Below are 19,014 nucleotides of genomic sequence, written 5' to 3'. Positions count from 1 at the left end.
TCTCTTTTTTTTTCTTGATGAGTCTGGCTAAAGGTTTATTAATTGTTTATTTTTTTTGAAGAACCAACTATTAGTTTCACTGATATTTTCTTTTTTTTTTTAGTCTCTATTTCATTTATTTCTGCTGTGATCTTTATTATTTCCTTCCTTCTATTAACTTTGGGTTTTGTTCTTTTTCTAGTTCCTTTAGATGTAAGGTTAGAGTATTTGAGATTTTTCTTATACCACTATAAACTTTCCTCTTAAAGAACTGCCTTTGCTGTGTCCCAAAGATTTTCGGTGATGAGTTTACATTTTCATTTGTCTCAAGGTATTTTATTATTTTCTCTTTGATTTCTTTGTTGACCCATTGGTTATTTAGTTGCATATTGTTTAGCCTCCACGTGTTTTTGTTTTTTCCAATTTTTTTCTTGTGATTGATTTTTAGTTTCATACTGTTGTGGTCAGAAAAGATGCTTGATATGATGTCAGTGTTTTTAAATTTATTGAGACTTGTGTGGCCCTAAATGTGATCTATTCTGGAGAATGTTCCATGTGTACTTGAAAAGAATGTATTCTGTTCTTTTTCGGTGGTATGCTGTATGTATCTGTTAAGTGCATCTGCTCTGATGTGTTGTTCAAACCCAGTGTTTCCTTACAAATTTTGTGTATACATGAGGTATCCGTTGATGTAAGTGTGGTGCTACAGTCCTCTACTATTTACTGTATTACTGTCGATTTCTCCCTTTATGTCTATTAATGTTTGACTTACATATTTAGGTACTTGCTGTGTTGGGTGCATAAATATTTATAGTTGTTATAGTCTCTTGTTGGATTAATCTCTTTATCATTATGTAATGGGCATCTTTGTCTCTTGTTACAGTCTTTGTTTTAAAGGCTGTTTTGTCTGATATAAGTATTGCTACCTCAGCTTTTCTTGTTTGTTTCCATTTGCCTGGAATATCTTTTTCCATCCCTTTACTTTCAGTCTGTACATATCTTTAGGTCTGAAGTGAGCCTCTTGAAGGCAGCATATAAATTGGTCTTGTTTTTTTAATCTATTCAGTCACCTTATGTCTTTTGATTGGAACATTTAGTTTATTTGTAAGATATGTAAGATAGTTATTGATATGTATATACTGATTGCTGTTTTAATAGTTTTCTGGTTGTTTTTGTAGTTCTTGGTTCTTTTTTTCTTTTTTCCCTTGTGATTTGATGACTTTTTTTTTTTTTTTTTTTTAGTGTTCTGCTGGATTCTTTTCTCTTTATTTTTTGTGTATGTGTTACTGGCTTTGAGTTTGTGGTTACCATGAGGTTCATATATAGCATGCTATGTATATAGCAGTCTCTTTTAAATTGATGGTCACTTAAGTTTGAACACATTCTAAAAGCACTACATTCTTCCCCTCCCTTTATTCTATGTATTTGACATATATATTTTACATCTTTTTATTTTGTATATCCTTTAATTACTGTAGATAAAATTGATTTTACTACTTTCGTCTTTTAACCATCATAGTACTTTTATGAATGATCTACCACTTTTACCATATATTTGCTTTTACCGGTGAAATTTTTTTTTCTTTCTTTCTTTTTTTTTTTTTTTGAAGATTTTATTTATTTATTTGACAGAGAGAGACACAGCGAGAGAGGGAACACAAGCAGGGGGAGAGGGAGAGGGAGAAGCAGGTTTCCCGCTGAGCAGGGAGCCCGATGCAGGGCTTGATCCCAGGACCCTGGGACGATGACCTGAGCTGAAGGCAGACGCCTAACGACTGAGCCACCCAGGCGCCCCGAAATTTTTTCTTCCATAATTTTCTTCTACTTGTGGCCTTTTCTACTTTAAGAAGTCCCTTCAACACTTCTTGTAAAGTCAGTTTAGTGGTGATGAAGTCCTTTAACTTTTGTTTGTCTGGGAAACTATCTCTACTTCAATTCTGAATGATACCTTGCTGAGTAGAGTATTCTTGGTTATAGGGTTTTTACCTTTTGGCACTTTGAATATATCGTGCTGTGGGCTGCAGAGTTTCTGCTGAAAAATCAAACAATAGACTTAGGTAGTTGTTCCCTTGTACATAACATTTACTTTTTTGTCTTGCTGCTTTAAGATTCGCTCTTTAATTTTTGATATTTTAATTATTATGTGCTTTGGTGTGGAATTCTTTGGGTTTATCTCCTTTGGGGCTTTCTTTCCTTCCTTGACCTGGATATCTATTTCATTCCTCAAGTTAGGGAATTTTTCAGCTGTTATTTCTTCAGATAATTTTTTTCCCTCTCTTTCTCTTTTCCATCTGGGACCCTGAAAATGCAAATGTTGGTATGCTTGATGTTGCCCAGAGGTCACTTAACCTATTCTTTTATTTTTATTTATTTAAAAAAGAATTTATTTATTTATTTATTTATTTATTTATTTATTTGAGAGAGAGGGAGAGGGGCCAAGGGAGAGGAAGAAAATCTCAAACAGACTCCCCACTAAGTGCAGTGCCCGATGCGAGGCTTGATCCCAGGACTCTGAGATCATGACCTGAGCTGAAACCAAGAGTAGGACGCCTAACCACCTGAGCCACCCACGTGCCCCAATCTATTCTTTTAAAAATTCTTTTTGTTTTCAGCTTGATTTCCACTATTCTGTCTTCTGGATTGCTGATTTATTCTTCTGATTCCTCTAATGTATTTTTCATTTCATTTTTTGTATTTTTCAACTCTGATTGGTTCTTTTTTTTATATTTTCTAACTGTTCAGATTCTGAGTTCATCTACTCTTCTCTCAAGTCTGGTGAGCTTCTTTATGACCATTATTTTGAATTCTTTATCCAGTAGATTGCCTATTTCTGTTCCATTTAGTCCTTTTTCTGAGATTTTGTGTTGTTCTTTCATTTGGATCATATTCCTCTATTTCCTTGTTTTTGTCTGTCTCTCTGTGTTTGTTTCCATATGTTGAGGTATGTCAGCTATGGCTCCTGGTCTTGAAAGCAGTGGTCTGAAGTAGAAAGTGTTCTGTGGGACACAGTAGTGCCCGTTCCCCCTGCTCACCAGCACCATGCACTCCAGGAATATTCCCCGTGTGGGTTTTGTGCAGCCTCCTGTTGTGACTGGGCCGCAGCACTGCTGGCTGAGAGGCCTGGTTGGCCTCGCTGGCCTGCTGTGAGTGTCCTGGTAGGCAGGGTTAGCTCCTGCTGTAGCTGGCTGCCAGGCCCAGCTGTGACTGTGGCAGGCATGCTGAGGGGTGGAAGGCTGGGTGGCTGGGCTCCAAACCCTTCCCAGGACAGGAGTTGCTTTGGAGAGGTACTCTTCTGGCTAGGGTTGCCCACTGGGTGTGTGAGGTGGTAGTTGCTTTGGGGGATGCTGGTTCTAACTGAGGCTGCCTGCCGGGTGTGGTGAGTGGGAACTGCTTTGGAGGGCTACCTGCCAGAGCAGTTAGGTTGAATGTGGTAGGTCTGCAAGGGAACACAGGGCTGGGTGAGCACAGCTACCAAAGTAGATGGAGAGTTTCAAAACTGGTGCCTGCCAGCTTAGGACCAAGTAGGCTGAAGGAGTGCAAGAAAAATGGTACCCGCCAGCACTTCCATTCCTGGAGAAAGTTCCTATGAATCCCTGCCCCTGTGCACACATCCTAAAATTAGTCAGTAAATGAAATCCTTTACGTGTGGCCCGGGCACTTTTTAAACTTCTGTCTCTGTGCTGTATCTCCCAGTGATACAGACTCTTTGAAGAGTCTTGGTTTCCTATAGACTTCTCGCTCTCCCATAGTTAAGTCCTGCTGATTTCCAAGGCCACATGTTACAGGGTCTTGTTTTCCTATGCAGATCCCCAGAGTGGGAGGGTATTTTATGTGGGGCTTCATCCATTTGCTCCTCAGGGAGGACTTCTGCACCTGTGATATCTCTACCGCTTGTGGGTTGCCATGATGGGGTTTTGATTCCTGACTGTGTATCTGCCCGTAATATCCTTTTTGACATGGCTTTTTCTGTATATCTTTAGTTGTAGAATAGGTGTTCTGCTAGTCTTGAGGTCATTCCCAGAGTGAGTTGCACTGTATATAGTTATAGCCTTGAGTGTTGTGGGAAGAGAGAAGCTCAGGATCTTTCTTCTCCATCTTCCCCTCCTTTCTAGTAAAACTTTCAGTAAACAGGTATATATATGTAAGGCCTAAGGCTTTGATTCTGTACCTTACTTTACAACCAATGATGACTGTGAGGTTTTTTTTTTTTTAAAAGAGATTTTATTTATTTATTTATTTATTTATTTATTTATTTATTTTAGAGCAAGCAGGGGGAGGGGCAGAAGGAGAGGGAGAGCAAGAATCTCAAGCCGACTCTGTTGAGCGTAGAGCCTGACTTGGGGCTCAGTCTCATGACCCTGAGATCATGACCTGAGCCGAAATCAAGAGTTGGATGCTTTACCGACTGAACCACCCAGGTGCCCCGACTATGAGTTTTTTTGATTAATTCGGTAAATATTAACCCTTCTCAGTGTCTTGCCTGTTCTTTTCCCCCATTGTTCAGGGTGTTAAGACCTCCTTCTCTTGTCTGTCATAGCACCCTTTGTATACTTTTATCATAGCATTTATTATGTAATTGTAATATTGTAATTATTGGTATATGCTTATCTCCTTTCAGTAGAGTATAAATCTCTTGAGCATGGGTACTCTCTCATTTCTAATGTTCCCAGTAGCTTGCCCAGTGCCTAGCATATAGTAGGTAATTATAGAATGAATAAGCTGAATTGAATGGAATGAATCAATGATGATTTGAGAATAATTAAGACAGTGATTCTTTTGAAATATTTATTTGAAAGACCATAGGGCCATTTATTTTATAAATGCCTACAGGTTAAAACAGTGTATCTCATTATTTGTGTTGATGGACTAGTTTCTTTTTAAATTTCCAACCCATTGTGTATTAATGCTTTTGTAAAATACAGTAAAATTTTAGCTAGGAAAATGACGTAAAAGGAGACATAAAATATAGGCACCAATTTTTTTATTATTAGATTCAACAGACAAAATTACTCTCAAGTTCTGTACTTAGCTTTTTGTGGATTGGCAACAAAGAGTCTGTGGACCTTTACTTGTCCATTGACCATACTGTACAAAGCACTGGTAAATGCTTTACAAATATTGTCCACTTTAATTTTCATTACCCTGTAGGGTGTAGGTACTGTTATCGCCATTGATAGGAAACTAGGCAAGTAAATTACCCAAGGACACATAGATGTCACACAAAACAGGATTCAAACCCAGGTAGTCCAGTCTGACTTCAGAATCCATGTTGTAGTCTCCTCTGAGTTTGCAAAGGTGAGATGAGGTAGCATTTTAGGCTGAGACTGTGTAGAATGAACACAGATGCAGGCAAAGAAAGTTACAAGTATAAATATAATTAATTTGCCTAAAAAAGAGAATGTTAAGGGTCATATAAAAGCAGAGTTATGGAGGATACTGTTCTTTTATCCTGTTAGTGAGTCAGTATCTTGTTACATGTTACCTTACTTAGTTCATGTTAAAATTCCTGATTTGCAAAACAAAATAGTGATATTTCTTTGAAATACATCTTTTTGCTGTCACTCAGTTTCATATACTGAAATTTGTTTCTTCTATTCTTTGTACTTTGTTTCTTCTTACCTCTCTTGTTTGATAGCATAATTATCCAAATTATTATGATTACACTCATACACACACAAAAATATTTCTTTTTACAGGTATCAGTATTTCAAGAACAAAATGTAAGGATCATATGATGTTAATGGTAGTAGAGGATTATGTTGCTGTCCTGTTTAATGTCATTAAATTCTTGATATCATGAAATTGGCAACTTTTAGAATATGTTTCAACAGTAGTATTTTTTATACATTAAAAAACTTGTTTTCTTCCTCTAGAAATCTGGTCAAGAAGTACTGTCCCAAACGTTCCTCCAAAGATGAAGAACCAAGGTAAATTATATACCTGTTTATTATTGCATATTGAAATAAAAAAAAACTTATATTTTTGTTATTTAGTAAAATAAATATGCTGTTAGCTCTTTATAATGATTTTTTTTTGAGTTTTAATTAAAAAAATCACAGGTTTTTGAATAAGGGACTATTCTAATAAGAATGAATGTTTCAGTGGGCTCAGTTTTCTGAAATAGTTGCAAGTATGGGTTTCCAAGTAAAATGTGGACTGGGACTAAATTTACTTGAGTGATTTAGTCTTCAAAAGAAAAGGGTATTTTCTCCTTACTTTATCTTGTAGTTGTTAGCTTGTTAGATTCTTGCTTTTACTCTTACAGGTATTAAAACAGTTTGGCTGGTTAGTTTAAAGGGATATCAAAAAGGAATGAGGTTTTCAGTAACCTTGGAGCTCTGAATAAAAGTTTAGGAATTGCTTATGAGCTTTTTGGTAATCTTAAGCAGGGATATGTGGATGGCTTTAAAATACAGAAACAAAGAGACTAGCCTTAGAACAACTTTGTATATAATTGTTAGTTTTAGGATTCTTAGGTTTAGTGTTAATGGAGTACTGAGTTACTTGCTTTCTACTGAAAGAGTGTTCGGGCAGTGTATTTAGAGTAGATCTATACATGTTAATACAGCGATTCTCTTTGTTTCTCTCCTTCCCTCCACATGCATTTTTTTTACCCTTATTGCCCGTTTTACCCCTCTTTGGTGCCAACCATAATGGCACTTTACTTCCATTCAGGATGTGGGCAGGCATACAAGCAGCTGTGTCCAGAGCTGATAGCAAAATTGTTCTATAGATCAGCCATCGAAATGCATTTGAGTGGTATGATTGGCAGGTTCTGTCCTCGAGAGCAAGCACATCATCTCTGCAACAGGTTCAGCTGCCAGTCCTAGGAATCCAAGCTCATTCCCCAGCTCAGGCCAGTCAATTGGCTACTTAAGAGATTCCAGTATGCCAAAAGAGCCTGCAGGTAGTATTCTTACTATTTTTTGACCCCATATATCCCTTTATTTATAAATTAAGACTACTTGAAGATATCCAAACATATACAACTTGAGTTAAATGCGGTATTCTTTTCATACAAAGTTAATTTGGAGCTACTAGTGGAGAGTTAGGTTGAGTATGTTAAAATTTGTCAAGTGTCAGGCTCAATCCATATCTCACAGAGAATATTTGTAAAGAAAAAATACATAAATTTCACCATTTTTTAATGTGTTTTTGTCAGGTTTACCTCGTGTATAGCCTTTTTTAACATCCTTAACGAGTTAAATGACTATGCAGGACAGCGAGAAGTAGTAGCAGAAGAAATGGCGCACAGAGTTTATGGTGAATTAATGAGATATGCTCATGATCTGAAAACTGAAAGAAAAATGGTAATTATTGTTCTCATCCAGCTATATAGTATATGAAATATTTTCACATAATTACTTTGCTTTTTAAAGTAATGTTCAGTATAAACTGATTTACTATTTTAATTTCTTTTAGCTAAAATTATCTTAAGCTACTCTTGCTAATTTTTGATCCTTTTGGATTTAAGACCAAGATTTTGGTAACCTACAGCCCATGGGCCAAATCTAGCTTACTGCCTGTTTTTCTTAGTTCCCATGAGCTAAGAATGGTTTGTATATTTTGGATAGTTGAAAATCAGACTATTTCATGGCATGTGAAAATTGTTTGAAATTCACATTTCAGTGACTGTAATTAAAGTTTTATTGAAACAGACCCACACTTACTATGTATTTCCTGTGGCTGCTTTTGTATTATATCAGCAAAGTTGAATACTTGTAAACGAGACCACATGGCTTGCAAAACTTAAGATATTTATATCTGACCCTTTATAGAAGACATTTGTCAACCCCTATTCAAGACAAATCATGTATTTTTCTAGAGATTATATCTGTCTTAAAGGATATACTTAAAGTATTCAGATAATACTTATTAAATGCGTTTTAGAGAGTTTTGCTTTACTAATAGTCTCTTTCTAAGTCTTGATAAAGTTATATAATTAGTACGTTGAAAAAATTGAAAAATAAAGGTTTTTTGGGGTTTTTAGACTTTTAGTATTTAAATCTAATTTTTTGTTTGTTTTTGTTTTTTTGGTTATGATCTTCAGCATCTTCAAGAGGGACGGAAAGCTCAACAGTACCTTGACATGTGCTGGAAACAGATGGATAACGTGAGTTATAGTGTTTTCATGCTTATAAAGTTTTGTAGACTAGTTTAGCCCCAAATTCTCCTATGCTTCACATCTTTTGAGTTTAATATTTCTCGATGTATTTATTCATATTTGACATTGGTGTAAAGAATATGAGATCATTTTGTCATTTTTCTTTTTTTTTTTTCCTATATGGCTTTATACTTGTACCAACTCCGTAATCTTCAGATAACTCTAAAAGTTTAGGAGTATACTTTTTGATTTTTGCAGTAGTTACTATAAAATACTGATAGAGGGTAGGGGTAATGAGAGTATTAATAGTGCCTGGGTGGCTCAGTCGGTTAGGCATCTGCCTTCGGCTCGGGTCATGATCCCAGGGTCCTGGGATCGAGCCCCACATCGGGCTCCCTGCTCGGCGGGAAGCCTGCTTCTCCCTCTCCCGCTTCCCCTGCTTGTGTTCCCTCTCTCGCTGTCTCTCTCTCTGTCAAATAAATAAATCTTTAAAAAAAAATAGTGATGTATCTCAGAAGACCATTTGATAGAGACTGAGGGGACCTAGATTCTAGTTCTGCCTTTTCTGATTTCTCTTGATTTCATCTTTAGCATATGAAAAATGAAGACAGTGGACTAGATTATATGAAATGTTTCTTCCAGTTCACTGATTCTGTAATGTAAATATTCCTAGTACTGGGCTCCTGGTCATAGACCATTCAAATTGTAGGAAAGAAAATACTTGATAGTATTTATAGGTAAAATTATAAAAGTATAATAATTATTTACTATAAAAACTTTCCAAGGGTAGGGGCGCCTGGGTGACTCAGTTGGTTGAGTGGCTGACTCTAAATTTCAGCTCAAGTTGTGATCCTCAGGGTCCTGGGATCGAGCTGAGCGGGGACCCTGCTTGAGAATTTCTCTCCCTCTCCCTATGCTCCTCCCCCGCTCTCTCTCTCTCTCAAATAAAAAAATCTTTAAAAAAACCCCAGACTTCAAGGGTGCTTGCTAATGTGCTTTCTCTTAAATATTCTGGCAGTCATTTGAAAAACAAGATGTCTACATGGAACATTGTCTGCTTTCCTTAAAATTCTCTACCAGATGTTCTGTAGTATAAGATTAAGATTCCTTCTGGGGGCACCTGGGTGGCTCAGTTGGTTGAGTGTCCGACTCTTGGTTTCAGCTCAGGTGCGTTGGGCTCCCCACTGAGTGCAGAATTTGCTTCAGATTCTTTCTCCCTCTCCCTCCCCCTCTGCCGTTCCCTACTTCACAGGCTCTCTCTCTCTAATACATAAATAAAATCTTAAAAAAATATATTCTTTCTGAACTCTCAGGTTAGTAAGCAGCTTATTCTTTACTCTTTTACTTGCATATTTTTATTATGGACACTGTTTTCCTTGAAAATTATGCAAAAGGATATTTTTCCATGTTAAATTAATTTAGTTTGTGTTAATTTAGTTTGGGAAAAGGACTTTTAAGTTTGAGATTAGAAAAACCTCATGTATATATGTGTTTTTGGCCTTTTCTTTTTTTTAAAATCACATCAGAGCTTAAAATCACATATTCTAAGAGTAAAGTCCTGCTATATAAATGTCATTGATATAAGATTCTAGGCACTAGTGCTGTTTGAGAATTCTTAGTTATATTAATAGTCCCTTTCATTTTCGTTTTCATTTTCATTCTAATTGGTTTTAACAGGACTTTTAGGAGTGTTTACATTTATTAAATTTTAAATTACCTTAACTAGCATTCTTAGTATCTGTCACCTAATGAGTGTGTATATATGTGTGTTTTCATTTACACATAATAACAGACTCCTACACTTGTGAGTCATTGGTCCCTTTAAAAACTTGTGTTGGCACAAATTATTCCTGTTAATATGTGCTGACTTGCCTTTAGAACAGTTGGCAGTTACTAAGCAAAAGTTAGAGGGGTCATAAGAAAGAAGCATTGAAAAAAAATGTGGGAGTGATTTCTTTAAGTCTTTAACAATACCTTTAAAGATGAGTTCAGCTCAACTCATGTTTATTGAAGGTATCCTTGACATGTACTGAGTCCTGGTACAAAAGTGAACAGTGGGGAAAAAAAAGTGAATAGTGACATAGTCCTTGTTTTTGTGGAGCCTGCAGTCTAGTGAGGGAGACAGACAAATACAATTTTTGTGGAATATGTAGAAATATGTGCAGGATCCCATTTCTTAGTTCTGTATCTTCCTGTTTAATCAAGAAAATGAAATTGCAAAATTCCTAACATTTTTTAAATAATTGAGAGGAGATTTAAAGAAGTGGGAGAGACAGGCTGAATTAGTGACCGAGTATTGAAAATTGAGGAAAATAGTTTAAAAAGACAGTTATTAACCCCAGGATAATGAAAATAGGCCACACTGGCATTTAAGATGAGGGCAGAAGAGAGTAGCCTACAAAGAAGATTTTGAAGGAATGGTGAGAGATTACCAAGATTAAAGTATCAAAGATGCTAGGTCTATCAGGCAGCTCAGGTAACAGAGCGTGCAGATTTATAAGAACAGAGCTCAGAAATGGAGCAGTTTCAGAGTTGGTCAGTAGCTCAGTGATGTCACTCGAGCTGCTTCTGCTTTCTCTGTCCACTTTTTATGTCTTGACCATGTTGGCTTTTTTCCTCAGGCTTGTCCCCTTAATGGTCAACAGTCAACTTAAGCTGCCAAGCACCACATCCTCATTCAGCTGCATGCGGAAGCAGGAAAAAGAGGGCATCTCTCTTCTAACTGTTCCTTTTTATCAGGGAGGGAAAACTCTCAGAAAATCCCCAGCAGACTTCCTAATGGGTGCCTTTGACAGGATTAGATTACTTGACCATGCTCCCGCTGTGGGGAGGCTGGTAAAGCAAGTATCAGCTATTTCTAGCCTTTACACTGGGAGGTGGGCTCTTCTAAGAAGGGGTGGGGGAGGTATGTCTGGTTCTAGCTATATGACAGTTTGAGCTAACTCAGAAACCTCTTGGCTACAAATACTTAGATACAATAGCTAAACTGTTTTTTATTGTATTTTTTAAGTTCTTAGAGCTGAGAGAAGGGGAGATCTGTAACTGCTAGAAACTAAGGGTAAACTGGAAGCCAGAGCAATAGGTATATGAGCTGATACAGTGGCATTTGAAGAATGAAGGCAGAGGTGTTGGAGTTTGGTGGTTTATTGGACCTTGCTAAGGGCTTAAGTTTTAATATACAGGGACAGAGATGATGTTTTAGCTCTGTATGTTGTAGAGAGTTGGCACTGATACCCCTGTGTAAAGTTTTGAATCTTCAAAGGACTAACCCTCTAGTAAAAGATGGACTATAAGAACTCTGCCCACTGGTCAAGGAAGACAGCAAAGAAACTTGTTTCTATCTGAAGGTCAAAGGAGGAGAGGTATCTTGTGAAAAATTTAAACCTTGACCTGGTAGTTAAGAGGTTTGGAACCCAGATTTGTCCCATTTATCATTTTGTAATCCCCAAGATAAGAAATGGACGTCTAACTTGTTCTAATAAGGGGGTTAGGTACATAGAAAATGTTGACATCCTCTGCTTTCTTCTGAGCGATTCTCAGAATACAGGTAGCAAGGGATATGTTTTTCCAGGTAAGAAATTGAGGAGTCTCCTCTGGGAAATCTAACTAGCTTGAGAGAAAAGACTTACAGATAACAATAGTAGGGTTTCTCCAAGGAAACTACCTGGCCATATTACCCTAGAGGAAGAGACAATAATCCTCAAGCCCCACCTGTGGAACTTTCACTTGGCTTTTAAAATAAGAACAGATAGGCAAGGATCCTCAGACATTTAGAGAAAACCACTAATGTAAATACTAAAGACCAAAACTAATATGGGGGTGGGGGGTGGGTAGCAGCTTTGAAGAAACAGTGACTGTGAAAGGAAATAGAAAATAGCAAAAACAAGCAAAACATTTGCAACGCTATTAATATTGAAAGGGAATAGAGAAGATACTACATCTGTGAAATAGGAATAAGATGCTGTCAAAGGAACACACAAAGAAGAACTTTAGGATAGCAGAAATTAAAAACTCACTTCGAAAAAATAAAATTGAAGAAATCTCTAAAAGTAGAGCAGAATGGTAGAAATTGAAAATACAAGAAAAGTAGAGGGTTCATCCTATAGGTTCATTTTCAAAATAATAAGCATTCTAAAAAAGAGAAAACATTGAAAGTGGACAGACAAAAATAATTCAAGAAAATTTTCCCAGAACAGAAAGACATGAGTTTCTAGATGGAAAGGATTTTCTAGGTGCTCAGCACAGTGGACTCACAGCAAGACATATCTTCATGAAATTTCAGAAAAGTTAGGAGAGAGAGAAGATCCTTACCAGTCTCCAGAGAGGAAAACAAAACAAACATGTTTTATGCAAAGGATCAGGAATCAGAATGGGATCAGGAAGCCAGAAGATAGTGGATTAGTTAGTACTTTTACATTTCTGAAGGAAGACAGTTTCCGACAGCATCATACCCAGCCAAATTTTATCAATTAAAAGTGATGGTAAAGGTATTTTCCAGCCATGGAGATGTGAAAAGTTATCTCCTGCAAATCTTTGAGGAAGCTATTGCTAAATGTGTTCTAGCAAAATAAGGAAATGAACCAAGAAAGGGGAAGGTGTGGAACTGGGAAATACGAATTTCAAATCAAAGGGGAGGTGAAAGGAATCTCTGCAATGATGGTGAAGGGAATTTTTAAGGAAGCAGCTATGCAATAGGTCTAGTTTGTATAAGCAGTCCAAATTTCAATAGGTCAAAGCCTTTGGAAGAGATTTCATTAAGAAAATAAAATGGATAGAATTCTGAATATGTTTGAATTAACTGAGGAGAGATTTTTAAAGAACTGTGCACACTAGGGTGGAATTAGAAAAAAAATACGTTGAAAACTAAGCAAAGGTAAAAAAAGAAATTAAGTCCAGGAATTAAAAAAAAGAAGTATGCCTGGAAGGAAATATGGTACATATCACATGGCTCTGTTGTGAATAGCTTTTACAAAGTCACAGTAATTTGAATTAAGTAAAAATTTTAAAGGCCTGGTTCTGGGCTAACGGTATTCCTGAGATTCCTGGAAGAAACAATATGACGCCACTTTGGAGGCACATTTCCACATTCCACCACAAAAAAATGAAAACAAGCAAACACCAAAACCAACCAGCCAAACAAACCTACAAAACCAAACACAAAACACCAAACAAACCAAAAAAGTCCTGCTGAAGGTGAGCTTATAATAAAAAATTACCAAAAAATGTGATTTTTTTTCTTATTGGCAAACGATGAGGTATATTATAAATATTAACTCAGTCATGCCAATTTTTTTTTTCCTTGACAGTCTATAATGTCTGATATTTAAGTCACATGGATTGATTATAATACTAACATTTCTTTCCTAATTTAGAAAAATTTTTAGTGTGTAATTCTATACAATATACAGTGGCAGCATTTTAAATTTATTTTTTAATGAGATAAATTTTATTTCTCAGTGTGATATTTTAATTTTTTAAACAGAGTAAAAAGAAATTTGAAAGAGAATGTAAAGAGGCAGAAAAGGCACAACAGAGTTATGAAAGATTGGATAATGATACTAATGCAACCAAGGCAGACGTTGAAAAGGTAAGAAATAATCCAAACTGACCTTGATATCGAAATATCATTACTTGCATATGGAGGGTAGTTACAATATTTGTATTGGTAGTTTCCCCAAGAGAAAAACTATGTCTAAATCTAAAATATACAAATATTTGTGTACTTCAAGTCACAAATTAGTCTGAGAAAGTAGTTAATATGTGTCACTTTATTGTAATGTCGTAACTGCATTCAGAATGCGTAGGAAAGACATGATTGCTATTGAGAATAAGTTTCTATCCTATTCCAAAACAGAATAAAAAGTCTAAGGTAAGTTGATGGTGTGTGCAAATGGGAGTTGGGTCGTGTGCTTCCCCAACTTGACACAAGGCGAAACAAGATCAGAGTGTCAGAGGTATGTGATGTTAGTTGTTTATGTGTTTGTTTCATTCATTCATTCATTTTGGGAAGCTGAACTCTCTTGTCACTAACTGATCTGGGTCAGGTATTCTGTAACATAACTATTTGTAGGATCAGTCCTGTAACTGCTGCTGCTTAGCTTTTCCTTCTCCCGTGCTGTATACTCTTTATCTTAGAACATTTGACATAGTGATAGAGTTGAAATGTTGGTATTTTGAAATACAGGTGAACCTTACTCCACATTTTTGTATATACAAAGGCCCACCATTTGTATATTTTCAGTTTAGGATTTTATAATTCTCTATGGGATTAGAACAAGAAAAAAGTAAAAAAGGGAGGGAGGAGTAATTTATTTTCTGCATTCCATTTTCTTTACCACTTAAAAGCTATAAAATTATATAAAATCCAGATTTTGCAAATACCTTAAAGGCCTTCTAGTATAACTTGTGAGGCTTTTATTTTTTTCTACCTGATTTTTAATGACTTTAAACCTCTAATGATAGTAAGTTCCATCTCGTTAGAAATACACAGTCTTAAGGCAGTTTGTTCTTTTTTTTTTTTCCCCCCCAACTCTAGCATTTCCTTATTATATTGATCTCACTCATCCCTCTGTTTAGTTTTAATTTCTTTGAGGTACCAGAAAAGTATCAAATCTGTTATTTTCCTCATTATAGCTTTTCAGATATTTGTAGCAGATTCTCTACCCTTAGATAAACCATTGTGTTTCTTTATTCTATGTAAGAAATAGCTTCAAGTTACCTTTCATTGTAACTATTTTCCTTTGGATATCTATTAATTTGTCAATATCCCACATAAATTATGTTACTTCCGATTGGATGTAATAATCTAGGTATGGTCTTATCGGTACTGAGTTTGATTACCTCCCTTGTTTTGAACACCAAATTTATGTTAATTACGGCCTAAATGTGTATCGACTTTTTGGGCAATTACATTGTTTGGATGGACTCCCATTGAGTTTATGGTTAACCCAATGTTTTTTCACATATGGTGTGGTATGAGAAATGTGTCTCAGAACTTGTACTGTTGGTATTTTAAATGCATATGTACATCTCTATCAGTTACTAGACTTAACTCTGCAGTTTAGATTTTTGGATCCTGATTTTGATCATCCATATATTCATTTCCTTCCTAGCATCATGTCATGCACATAATGTGTTATCATTATTTGATAAAAATGTGGACCACAATAGTTGGAAACGGCACTGTTTTATACATGGGAGACATCCTTGCTGGTTGACACTGGTTCCAACTCCTTTGACCAAACATTGATTGAATATATAATTTATGTACTAGACAAGTTAAGGAACTCTTTAACTAGACTCTCATTTAACTTATTTTTTCATTTGGTCTGTAAAGGTATCTTTAGAGACTAATTAGACATTTTGAAATCCAGATATAACATGTTTAATAGTTTGACCTAACTTAAGAATTTTCATGTTTATAGTTTTTTATGCTCATTTGTTTGTAGTCTCCTTACTTATTAGAAAATTTGGAAAACTTTGAGGATTTGCTTTAGGAACTATAGAGTAGAGGCATTCTGTTGTAAGTGACCAGGTAGGGAAGGGAACATAGTTTCAATTGAGCAACTACTGATAAAAGTTAAAAAAAAAAAAGAAAAGAAAAGAAAGTGAAGAGGGAGCAAACCAGTTACTGATCTGCCTTAAGAAAAGGAAGGCAGTCGCACAGCATGAGTATACCATAACACTCCTGAACTGTACACTTAGAAATGATTAAGATGGTCAGTTTTATGTTACGTGTATTGTGTATTTTACCACAATTAAACATTTAAAAGATTTTTTAATGCAGTGTTAAAAAAGAGAGAAGGCAGTTAGTATGAAGCCCACAGTACGCCAGAGGAGAATTCAATTGTATTAGCTTTCTAGCCTTATACTTCTACATACCCTGTGGAACCTTTGCCCTAGGCTTTGAGAATCACAGCCAGTGACTTTAGAACAGGAGCGGTTTCTCCTGACAGAACCGTCGTGGGTAGGGAATAATTTAGAATACTATATTCCATCATAGTTTGTGGGAGCAGGGAGAAAGGGGGAAGAAATAAATGAATGTGTACTTAAGGTCCCAGGTTGGAACTTCAAATGTATTTTTCTGTAGAAATATTTTGGGCTGTGGTGTTTAGTTTCCGTAGCACTTAAGTATTGTAATCTTCAAGTACACTGTGGATTAAATGCATTTTTGTGGGCTTATTTGGTATCTTGGCTACCATGTAATTCCATAGGTCAGTTTATTTCTGAGTTCAGAATAACTAACTTGTGGACCTCCTTTTAGAAGGTTAGAGACTACATTTGCAGAAAATGGAATTAAAATATTGAAGTTTATTCACAATGTGCTTTACAATTTCCAAAGCACTGTCGTATAACATGATTTATTCCTTGGAACACTGAAAAATTGAGTACAGTTCTTATTTTGTTTTTTTCTTATTACTTTAGAACAACTGAGAAATTTATTTAGATTCTCCTTCATTAAATCTAGAATTAATGATTTTACATTAAATTTGTGTTCTAACATTCTTATCAGTGTAGATGATGCTAACCTGACTCAGTCAAAAAGCATTTCTATAAGACCTTAAGATGAATAGAACTGTATTCTAAATAAACATTTTTTAAAGTACTTCTGGTTTTGTATAGAGATGGAAATCATTGTTGAGTATTACTTTATCCAAAATTAACAGTTCTATCATTGTTTGATTTCACTGTGGTTCTAGTTGGATATAAGTGGATTATGTTTAAAGGAATGTTTCACTACTAACTTTAACTGTCTAAAATATTTCTGTACTGTTTTTCTCTTCTGATTAAGAGCATCCTATTTCAAGTCAAGCCATAATGTTGTCATTTATTTAATTTTTAAAAATCTGGATTTGGTAAGGAGAAACTTTATTTGAACAGATTGTTGCAAGGGGGAGGACTATTGCAGTAAGAGAAAGAGAATGTTGCAGAGGTGAGTGCTCTGGCCAGAAGATCTGCAAGCATCTCCTTAAATTTTAAATGATATTAATAGTTAGAAAAAGTCTAGTTTTAGTGTAACTTTTAGAAAAGCGAATTAACTATGATTTTTTCGTTGTTATTTTTGTTGGTAATGATCTGGACCAATTTGTCTCTAGGCCAAACAGCAGTTGAATCTGCGTACACATATGGCTGATGAAAATAAAAATGAATATGCAGCACAGTTACAGAACTTTAATGGAGAACAACACAAACATTTCTACGTAGTGATTCCTCAGATTTACAAGGTAAAGTTTAGGTATATGAAATTAATGTAGTTTTAGAGTTGGAAGAACTATTCTTTAAATGTAAAACTTAAATTTCAGGAATCAACCAGCATGTTTCTAGATTTACTAGTAAGTCATCAGGATTAGTGATACGAACTTCCTTTATGATTATAGATTTGAAAAGTAAATTTTTCCTAACTTTGAAATCACAGATTTTCCTATAGATTTATTATTAGTGTAATAAACAGTCCACTAAAGCAATGACATTTTCTAGATAAAGTTTAATACCATGTCACTGAGCATTAGGACATAGGGGGGAATTCAGTGGAATTGTACATTGTAATCTGCTTGACAAGAATTGGGATGTAGCTTTTTGACAGTATACCAGAATCATTGGCATTACTCCACGTGGCAGAAATAAATCTTATGAAATGTATTCGCTAGCCCGGTTTTTATCTGCTTGTCTTCCTAGCTGCCAGATCATAAATGTAATTCAGGCTATAAGTTTGCTTACAAATCCCATCCATTATCACTTGATGATAAACAGTTGCCAAACAGCCTGAGATAAAAACCCAGAATTTACATGATGGTTAAGTTATGTTACTGCTTGTTCTAGAAAGACAAGAAATAAGAGAAAAGGTTTTAGGTGAAACGGTGTTCAAAGTAGTGTCTGGGAGAGCAGAGCTTATATGGAAAGAGTTGTGAGCCCAAGTATATTTTCTTTTTCAGCAAATTAGTAGTACAAAGGGAGCATAGTTTGAGGTGGTGGCCTAGAGTGGGTATCATATTCCAGTCATTTAATCCAGAGTATCTAGCCTGCCAGTCCTCACTCTGGGTGCTTTTCTAGGCTCTCCAGCTAAGCCTTCATGTTCTGGGGAGACCTTAACTTGGAGATCAACCACTTTCTGTGTTTGGGGGCTTGATCCTTTTGTTTGGACCTTGCTGTGGAGCAGTCTTGCCATTTTGTAATGCTGGGAGCAGTTCCTTTGTGAAAATGTGGGTGTCAAACCCACAGGCTTCGGGAAGTAATTAGGAAAAACTGGTATGAAGGCTATGGGAGTTTGGGGATTTGAGCAGTGTAGCTGCTTCCTAGGAGGAAGAAAGGCTTAGTAGTATTGGCAAATATTAAGTGTCAAAAATGCCGTTAAGTTATTGGCTTCACTTGTCACAGCATAATTCTTAGTGGCATATGTTAGTGAATTTTTGAATTGTGGGGATTCCATTATATGTACCATTTTCACCATATAGCTTCCTGTTTTTCATCTTGTGTCCCCAATACTTTAACAGTCACTCTGAGCTGTAGATTGACTGGTAGGTCTGAGTACCTGTTGATATTCAGTCAGCTGTGGATCCTTAGTCCAGCCAGATCTTACCAAAGTAGTCTGAACTAACTTAAGGGCTTAGAAGTCTCAGATTTATATATGTTATAGACCAGTTGCTTTAAAAAAGGGGGGGGGGCATCAGAATTCTCTTTTCAAGTGCAGCTTTTCCTGGACACATAGACAACTGCTCTGACTGAAGAATGAAAGGTAGAGGTGGTAAGAGGTAGGGAGCTGGTAGCCTGTTAGGGGGTGCCTTTAGAATACTTGAAAACCAGTGTCACCTGGTTTTAAGATGTGCTAAAAGGCTGATTTTTTTTTCTTTTGTTACATGACAAGTCTCAAGTTTTAAGTATTGTAAGTCTGTAGCACTGAAAAGATATTAACAACAGTGTAACTATTTCTGTAG

General features: G+C 35.9%; 1 protein-coding gene across 7 annotated transcripts in view; it reads left to right on the top strand.

Annotated features, from left to right (window-relative positions):
• The window catches only part of FNBP1L (formin binding protein 1 like), a 103,214-nt gene that overhangs the window by 59,672 nt on the left and 24,528 nt on the right, over window positions 1–19,014 (top strand). For all 7 annotated transcript variants that reach the window (XM_032423471.1, XM_032423447.1, XM_032423452.1 and 4 more), the window contains exons 3-7: window positions 5,853–5,906; window positions 7,142–7,289; window positions 8,030–8,092; window positions 13,566–13,670; window positions 17,179–17,307. In XM_032423471.1, coding sequence (XP_032279362.1) covers window positions 5,853–5,906; window positions 7,142–7,289; window positions 8,030–8,092; window positions 13,566–13,670; window positions 17,179–17,307 — 499 coding nt within the window. The remainder of the gene's footprint in view (window positions 1–5,852; window positions 5,907–7,141; window positions 7,290–8,029; window positions 8,093–13,565; window positions 13,671–17,178; window positions 17,308–19,014) is intronic.

This window comes from Phoca vitulina, unplaced genomic scaffold (assembly GCF_004348235.1).
Source record: "Phoca vitulina isolate PV1807 unplaced genomic scaffold, GSC_HSeal_1.0 scaffold2, whole genome shotgun sequence".
Taxonomy (NCBI): domain Eukaryota; kingdom Metazoa; phylum Chordata; class Mammalia; order Carnivora; family Phocidae; genus Phoca; species Phoca vitulina.
The sequence above is the reverse complement of the archived record's forward strand: the minus strand, read 5'-3'. Positions and strand labels throughout refer to the sequence as shown.